Source organism: Xiphophorus maculatus, chromosome 2, assembly GCF_002775205.1.
Source record: "Xiphophorus maculatus strain JP 163 A chromosome 2, X_maculatus-5.0-male, whole genome shotgun sequence".
NCBI lineage: Eukaryota > Metazoa > Chordata > Actinopteri > Cyprinodontiformes > Poeciliidae > Xiphophorus > Xiphophorus maculatus.
The window spans coordinates 9,800,121-9,809,129 of NC_036444.1; the positions used below are offsets into that span (position 1 = coordinate 9,800,121).

The following is a 9,009-nucleotide window of genomic DNA, read 5'->3' on the forward strand; positions in this document are numbered from 1 at the left end:
AGCTTTAAAAAAATGTGAAAATTTTAAGCCTGTTTTCCATCACTTCATTTGTAAGGATGCTGGAATGATTTGATCTGGAACTTGCTGCTAAACCAAAAATTATCTCTGTTCCATTAAGTTTGACGAACCTTGGCGGAGTGTCTTTAACTATCTCCGTTAACTGTGACCTCAGTCTGCGGTTTGTGCTGCATGGAAAAGGAGACAACTCGCTCATTTACCGTAAAGCCTCAAAATGAAGCTCGCTTTGGATTTCCTTTGCATGCTTAATTTTGATGTAGGAAAGCTTGGAGTTCATATCATGTATTTCTTTCAGTATGAAGCTGAATTTTATTTCACAGCTGACGAAAATTAAAGGTTCTGACGGGCTTTTCTTCATAATTTCACGTTTTGCCTGTATTTTGAATGCTCTCATAGTACAATTACGGTAATGTATGTGCGCTTTCTCTTGTTCCGGGAAAGGGAGTTTATATATTAGAAGTTTTTTTAGGCTTAGGACAGGAAAGCACATTCTGTGAGAGATCAGAGAACTGCTCATCAGGTCCGAGGCTGACGGCAGGTATGCAGTAAAATATTACAAACCGTAGCAGAAATAACTAAAACGTTACTTAAAACGAAATGAGAAGTGAACGTTTATGGGTGATTCAGCCGGATGTGTTAGGGACTTTTTTTTGTGTTTATATACTCTTTTTTTTAACAGTGTTGTTCTTACAGTCTGATGTAAGAAGAGGAAAATGCACAAATGACTGGATCTTGCCCCATAATGATTACAGGTTTGTATTTGCCACCGCAAATACGATTCAGTACGATCCATGTGAAAACAAACACAACGGCGTGTGATTTCATATGACTGATGTTCTGTCGTGATTTGTTTCAGAAATCGTCATTGTGCGCCACCCTGTCTCGGTGTGCGTACCCGTGAATCACAAGGTGACTTTGCGAGTCCGTGCTGAGGGCAAAGGCATTCTCAGCTACCAGTGGTTCTCTGAAGATGAGAAGGAGGTGAGGGGATTTATTAAAACATTAAACTTTGGTGAACTTTTTCCGTGTTTGTTTGTCCTGAAACGGGAGATCTCGAATTGGTCATTTGCGCCACAAATGTTGAAATGGATGTTTTGGTGAAATGGAGCCGTCACTGTTCGATTCGTAGAACAATTCAATTCGTACCTTTAACAAGGCACCACAAGTCGGCAACTGATGTTTTGATTTGTAAAAGTAAATATTTTAATTTAAATCAATAGATTACGTAAGTACAACAAATATCTTGCAGCGTTCATACTCCGCCTCCTGCCATTTTCTCACCCACTCGTTGCGAATTATTTTTCAGAAATAAACAATTTTGTATGTCCATGTACCATTGAGTATCTTTAGAGTTCAGTATTTTCATGAATTATGGGAATAAATAGTCACAGCTTAATTCAATTGTACATATTTCGAGTACTTATACCCAATCTTGTATTTATTTTGCTTCTCATGCTTATTTGGATCTGTCAGCGCTTATGAAATTCGTCAAATCTGTTATAGATCCAAGTAAATTGCTTGTATATGTATTTTAAAGGAATACTTTGAATCTTACTGCCACATTCCACATCGTGCACTACTAATTTTAATGATCAATTATTACTTTTATTTACACCAATTGTCAGAAATTTGTCTCAATACTGATAAAGGTACAACCCAGTACGTATAGCGTATATATATATATATATATATATATATATATATATATATATATATATATATATATATACGTTATCATCAGAAAAGAACATACAATTGTATTGTGTGCAAGTTTTTAATTATTTTTATTTTTTTATCTCCACATTTCATCACCATCTTCTAAGTGAAATAAATGGGTACTCAACAGCTGAGTACATTGATCTGAAATGGTTTGTTTGTGGGTAACAAATAGAAGTAGTAGGAAACAAAAAAACGACTAACTGGTGTCTAGAAATTTGTGAAGGGGTGAAATGACTGAGAGTTTTGATTTCAGTTAACAACATTATAATGTGTTCACACATGCTTTTTCGTCAGGTGCCTGGTGGTACTCAAGCAGACCTGACTATAAGAGCTTCTAAAACTCAGCGATATGTCTGCCGAGTCAATGACCACTTTCATAATTACGTCTTCAGCGAATGGGTGAAGGTGAAAGTGTTGGACATTGATAAATCAGGTATTATGCTAATTTAATTTGTACAACCATATGTTCCACATAAGACAAATTCCATACCTGTATAACAATCTCTGCCCCTTTTCAGGTTTGCCAGTTGACTGGCAGGGTGAGCCTCACATCGCTATCAATCCCAAACCAGACACAGTTCAACTGGGAACAAAACTCAGCCTTCGCTGTGCTGCCTTTGGCATCCCCACTCCACACTACCAGTGGTACAGAAATGGACAGCCACTGCTGGACAAGACCAGTGATATACTGCAGGTGAGGCAAGAAAATAAAGGTTTGCTTACTATGCTACTGATAACGATTGCTCAGGTTTAAGCCCAACCCGATTGTTTAAACAGGTCGGGAAATAATTGACCATAAAATATTGACCATATTTTATGGTCAATATTTCAATAAACTCTTATTTGCATTTGTGGAAGTGTGCTTAAATAAAAGTAATTTGATTTTTTAATCTTACAGATTGATGGTGTAACAGCAGAACATGGCGGATCCTATCTGTGCTCGATATCTAACGTCCTAGAAGAGAGATGGACAGAACCTGTTGATATCAATATTGGTAAGTCTCAAACAGAACTGTAAACATATTTTCCTAATTTTTATCCTTTCCTCCTGCATAACTGTCTTTGTTTCTGAGTAAAAGAAACTGTAGGTAGACAAGATTTTTTTCATACTCCTTCTGTTCTGCTGGTTTTTTGCCATTGTGGTAGAGGTACTTTCCCATTTCTTCAGAGTAAAAAGGAAGTTGTGAGTCTCCAAATAGTGCTTAGTCCATGTCTTAGACACAAAGCAGGAAAGTGATGTGAAGTGAAACCAACATTTCTTCTGCTTATGGTTCATGCTTTGTTTAATGCAGTAATAACCACAAAGGGTTCTACTATTTCAGCTCATTTCTTTTTTCACTTATGCTAATCTTGTGTTGCTTTTCTTTCAATGTTTTAGTGCAACCTGAACAGCCTCCACTAACAGGTACAGTTTCGCTTAAGACACCATTTCTAATACACAGTCAAAAGAAAAGTATCGCTATAATTTGCTCTTTCTTCATCTCATTCTCTCTTTCAGCCACTGATAAGGTTGCCCTTCTCATTGGCAACTTGAATTACAGCTGCCACCCTGGTTTGATGGCGCCCGTCATGGACGTCCACGAGCTGGGCAACTTGCTGCAGCAGCTTGGGTTTAGGGTGGTTTCCCTGCTGGACCTCACCAGACAGGAGATGATGGCTGCCATCGACAAATTCATTCAGCTTCTTGACAGGGGAGTTTATGGTGAGTCTATTTTTGACTAAATTAGCTACGTGCTGAGCAGTGTGAATTAAGCATCTCACAGTTGTGAAATGCTGCTTTTAACTTCCCCTTCTCACGTCCTTTGCTGTTTTTCATAGATCCTGAACTATTGTCTTGTTTATAATCATGTAGGTGTATTTAAGTATGCAGATGAGAACACTTTTTATAAGTGGCTACTAGACTTGATTTAGGCAGAACTTTAGAAAAAACCATTAGTATAAAAACTATTTATTTATTAAAGATGTGTTACAGCACTTAGTATCAAAAAGTAGTTTTGAATGTTAAAAGGGAAGTAAGTGAATACTATTCTTAAACAGTGGAAAGGGAAACACTAGTATAGACGCGTAGTTAGAAATTGTGTCTATGATAAAATAGCAACAAGAAGGAAATGGTCATGGCACACTAGAATACTGTACTAGTGTGATCTGTGTCTTAAAAAAGACATCAGCTGTCCTTTTGATTCTCTTTGTGATCGTGATGTAATATTACGTTTTTTCCACCCCAGGACTTTAGAATCCCTTCGTTATGAAATTAGCAGATTTGAACTCCTATTTAATACAATTTCTTTTCACTTAACAGGGCTTTTCTACTATGCGGGTCATGGGTATGAGCATGCTGGGAGGAATTATTTGGTTGCAGTCGACGCTCCACAGCCGTACCAAACCAAAAATTGTGTCTGTGTTCAGAGGGTCATGAATCAAATGCAAGAAAGGCAGACTGCCATGAGTGTAATCCTGCTGGACACCTGTAGAAAGTGGTATGTGTACTAATCAACTTCAATTTTCATAGGAGAGAACAAAAAGATGTATCAATTAAAAAAAAATTTAATCTCACCAGAATTTTTTCAAACAATGTTCTTTAGGTACAACCAGGGTTGTATACCATCAGTCATTAAGTCACTGAGACCAAATGGGAACACAGTGTATGGTTATGCCACGTATGTATACATTTATATAGATAATATTGTTATTTAAATGTTGAAACAATAATTGGTCGACACTGAAAACCAAAGCAACATAAAAAAAAACTATTGTTTGATTCACATTAACCTTGTAAATCTTTTCAGATGCGAGGATGCTGAGGCCTACGAGGTCCAGGATGGAGGCAAGAGTACTGGCATCTTCACAAAGTACCTGAACAAGCATATTCTCCAGGAAGCCAAAGTCACGCATGTCTTAGAGCGAGTGTCTGAAGGTGAGTGTTTCAAAAGTACTACAGAAATACCTTTGGCATCAGTTCAATTTTTATTTTTTGAAACTTTTTGAAGAAGCAATTGTCAGACTAGCGCATAATAGCATCTAATACTTTATCTGCTATTCGGCTAAATTTTTTCAGTGTTATTTTGTAATGGCCCCAAGAGATTCAGTGTAAACAGCACTGAAGGGAACAGGTTGTCCTTTGATATGCTGCCTGAAGCACAGACAAGGTTTATGACCCCTAGCACTGCATTTTAATGTTGTTTACTTGGTATTTTTTTGGTGTGGTCAACTGATCACAGATGTAAGGATATCAAATTCTCCCATTGAGAAAGCATGGTTGTCTTTTTCGATGGGCTCTGAGGAAATACATTTTTGGGGTACCAGTAGCATGTGACCTCATTCTTTGGAAATTCACACTGTTGGCGAGAGAACACCAAGAAACCTGAGAGCTGCGTGGAACGAGACAGCTGCTTTGCCGTTTCGGCACCCCCCCTGCCTCCGCTCTCAAGGGGTCACTCAGAAATCGGTAGAAGCGAGACATGAGCCCTTGCTGATGGCAATCTGTGTCGAAGTGCTCGAGAACTTATTTAGACAAACTAATCTGTAGATTTGTTTTTGCGATTGGTCAGAAAACTATCTCAGTAAAATGTATCTTTTTAGGAGCCACAGACAAAGGCACATCCTCTTTTTTTTTTTTTTTTTCCCCAATTTTGCACTGGTCTTTTAAACAACTGTCAGCTTTTGAAATCTCTATATTTTCTGAATTTCAATAGAATAACTTGTAAAAATTATAATGCTGACAAATCAGTTGTTTTGAACATTATTCAATTTTTCAAATATCCCCAGTTCCTCAAAGTTGCTCATGTGAATCATATCCTCCATAACGTACTCATTCATCATTTCTCATTTGGAGAACTCATCCAGTCCCATGATCAGAAGAGAAATACATCAACTTTTCACTAAAACTTTTAAAGCATTTTATTATTTCAGAGTCTCCTGATGTTTTGAACAATGCTGCTAAAAAGTATTTGTCACGTTCCAGAATTATTTTTCCCACACCTAAATGTTTCAGATCATCAAACTAGTTTTAAAAGCAAAGTTAATTCGAGTTAAAAGCTATTTGGATTTATTAAAGAAAAATAGTTATCCTAGGAGGCAGTTATGTGAAAACCTAAACCTAATTTGAATGAGCCACCAATATTGGTAAAAACAACCATTAAGCTTTTACTCTGGAGGAATATTGGCACCTTCTTTGCAGAACTGTTTTATTTCAGGCATGTTGGTGGGTTTTTTTGGCATGGAGGCTGGTTTAAGGTCATACCGCATAATCAAAATTTGATTTAAGTTTCAAGGTAAAACACTTTGAGTAAGACAGTGAACTTTTCACTTTAGTTCTTTTGTTTTGAAAGCGTCATACTATATTATGTTATTTTTCTGAAATGCTGAGTTAGTTTTACATTAGATGTAAAACTTTTCAAAAGTCTTCATGTCTGTCTTTTCCTTCCACACAATTTTTTGTAAATAGCTTTAAGAATATTAGAATGTTGCAGGTTGTCTTTTGTTGACATTTAAATTAGTCCAACCATATACTGTACGTCAAGTGTGACAAAAAAGAAATGGGGAAGAAACATGTAAGGGAGAAAATACTTTTTACAGCACAGTAATACAAGTCGGTTTTGGCTTTGTGTCATCATTAACGTACACTTTCTCCTTGGTTCTAAATCAGATGTTGGTAAAGACCCTCTCGTAACTGGCAAACAGGCAGTGGAGATAAAACACACCATGAAAGAACCACGATCCCTCAAAGATAAAGTTCGAACTGCAGGTCACACAAGAGAACTACACCTACGAGATGTTTGCTGGAGGCAGGCAAATGGTGAGTATGGAGAAGTCCCCATCTGTGTTTTATTCTGTCTAGGTTCTTAAGAAAACTTTGCTGATGATACCAGATATAAACACACCCTGACAGATAGGTTTCCTCAAAGCTAATCTCAATTTACTGCCCCATGAATTCAAAAGAGTAAATCTACTGTTCAGTGATCTTCATAGATCCTATGCCACAGCCTGTGAAAGCCCATGAGAAATGGTTGTGGTTTAAGATATTTTCAATACCATTAAAAAAAAGGCCAGTCATAGTATTTGATTCCTCAAAATAGGGAACTTGTTCATGGTTCAATACCTATTTTTGTTTTTACTTCGATTGAGGCTATTTTTAAACATGTCAGACGTACTTAAAACGAATTTTACCCATTGTGAAATTCAGTTTTGATATCACAATCTGGGTGAGATTTTTTCTTGATCAGAAATTATTGTGTTGCTTAAGTTGGCTAACTGAAATTGCAGAAAGGCAGTGAGTAGCTCTGGAAAATAAAATCTTCATTCTTTAAATGGAAAAAAGTCTGAATAGGAAAATATATTTTTTTTGTTTATATATAAGAGAGGTTTTCATTTCTTCTTTCAGAGCTGCCACGAAAGAAGCAGCTGACATTTCTATGCGGCGTGAAAGTGGAAGTCAGCTTCTCAGCTCTGTTCTCCAATGTACTGGTTGCTTTTGCGACTATAAAAACTACACCTGATCAAACCCAGGACTGTACTGTCATGCTAAGTAGCAACCCTGTAAGTATTTACGTTATACTTAAACAATCAGATATTTTATTTCAGACTTTACTGTTATCAAAGCAGGAAATACATAGATCTGAAAGGTGATAACGGCATACAACGAGAGTAAAAAAAGGTGTGCAGTGTGCACAAATTTAGATCTTAAACACACATTACTTCCTTCATGCCTTCAATCGCAAATATTTGTCAGTATTGGATTTAAACACTGCAGCTTGTATTTACATAAATTCCACATTGGTCGTGATAGAATGTAGTTAGTTTCCACTCCCGGTTTCTATAATGACCACTAACACCCCCGCCTTCCATGTCTGAGGAAGTCCTCTCCAAATATGGGCTTCCAGCATAGTGCAACCAATGACAAAGCCTGAAATCAAAGCAGTGTCATACACTCCTCTTGTGCAATGCATGTATTTGTCTGTATGTGTAATCTCGGATTATACTGCCATCGTGTGGTTAGTTTGTTTTCTGAATTTGCCAGGGGTGATGTAGAGCAAATATTTTTATTGTAGTTACTCAACACATGTAATATTAATCAAAATTTGTATGGTTTCATTCCTTAGGCAATGGAAGACATATTTTCCAGACCGGGTCGCTCGGAGGATATGGACTCACTACTATTAAATGAAACGCTTAACCCGGACTGTACTTTAAGACTTTGCTCTCTCCAGAAGCTGAAGGTATGTAGGCACTAATATATTTTTTTAATTTTCTGTTAACATTTTGTTTATTCATTTTACAATGAGTGTGATTCCTTTGTCATTTTGATAGGAATCAGTAGTACTCAAGGTGGATCTACACTATACTAACAAGGACAGTAATCTGCGGCACACAGAAAGCCAGCAGGTGGACATTGGAAAGCCTCTGGTTGCATCCTGTAAGCTGTACAGGGAGAATCACACAAGAGACAAAAAAACAAACGGTGCTACAGCTCAAACCACGGGCAACATTTCACACAGCAAATCACAGCAGCATCAGAATCTGGCTCCTTCGCATCGACATTTCACCAGAAAGGCAGAGTGCGCTGCCAAAACTCCAACTACATGGAGCAACGAACCTGAAGAGAACGATGAGAATGAACTGCTGGATTTCCGACCATCTGAGTAAATACTGTAAAAAAGCTTTTTCATTTTCTCTCTTTCTTTTTTTTTTTTTTTTTTACAGTATTTGATAATGCATTTTCTCTGTAATGCATTATCAAATACACAATTGATGATAATAAGTAGATTGAGAAGATATATACTCTGCTTATGTTCGTTTCCATTGCAGAACAGAAATGGATAAAATACATAAACATTGTAAAGAATTTTAAAAGATGACAGTAATATTTTCGATTTTTTTCCTTGTGAAGAACACTTTTTATTTCAGTGGCAAGCTGGCTGGCCTATTGAAGACATTACTTTAATAATTTATCACATAAACAGTACTCCTTTAATCTCTGCATTGTGAAACTTTAGAAAATATTGTGATATGTAGTTTTGTTTTAACATAAGAATAAATACTGTAATTTTTCCTTACATGGTGGTTTTTCATTCATTTTGTTTTTGGACAATTAAATCACAAAAGTATGCTGAATTTAATTTCTCCCTGACGAAATCCGCACAATAACCAATGTGAAAGTCAAATATGTTAGCAAAACTTGTTTTTCATCAGGGAATTTGTACATTTTTGGATACTGAGTGGTAAGCTTATTTCATGAGGGATATCTTGAATTCATTTGACCACATTACTGTGCAG

At 36.7% G+C, this 9,009-nt stretch overlaps 1 protein-coding gene across 2 annotated transcripts; it reads left to right on the top strand.

Moving 5' to 3' along the window:
• Window positions 1-112: 112 nt before the first annotated feature.
• Window positions 113-8,789, top strand: LOC102219298 (mucosa-associated lymphoid tissue lymphoma translocation protein 1-like). 2 transcript variants are annotated; one of them, XM_023346603.1, is made up of 15 exons: window positions 113-556; window positions 698-770; window positions 875-999; window positions 2,032-2,170; window positions 2,256-2,431; window positions 2,636-2,732; window positions 3,116-3,142; window positions 3,236-3,439; window positions 4,037-4,214; window positions 4,320-4,394; window positions 4,524-4,651; window positions 6,383-6,532; window positions 7,118-7,272; window positions 7,836-7,952; window positions 8,044-8,789. In XM_023346603.1, the coding sequence occupies exons 2-15, from the start codon at window positions 740-742 to the stop codon at window positions 8,377-8,379; spliced, it is 1,938 nt and encodes a 645-aa protein (XP_023202371.1). In that variant the 5' UTR covers window positions 113-556; window positions 698-739; the 3' UTR covers window positions 8,380-8,789. The 2 variants fall into 2 exon arrangements, with proteins under 2 accessions (XP_023202371.1, XP_005798333.2); XM_005798276.3 differs by having other exon boundaries at window positions 712-770.
• The last annotated feature ends 220 nt before the right edge of the window (window positions 8,790-9,009 follow it).

What these genes read in the sequence shown, in the direction of transcription:
- LOC102219298 (XM_023346603.1), top strand. Translation starts at nt 740, where the DNA reads ATGACTGGATCTTGCCCCATAATGATTACAG. An exon ending in TGAACAGCCTCCACTAACAG is followed by an intron (nt 3,143 to 3,235) that starts GTACAGTTTCGC and finishes TCTCTCTTTCAG; the next exon opens with CCACTGATAAGGTTGCCCTT. An exon ending in ACAGTGTATGGTTATGCCAC is followed by an intron (nt 4,395 to 4,523) that starts GTATGTATACAT and finishes AAATCTTTTCAG; the next exon opens with ATGCGAGGATGCTGAGGCCT.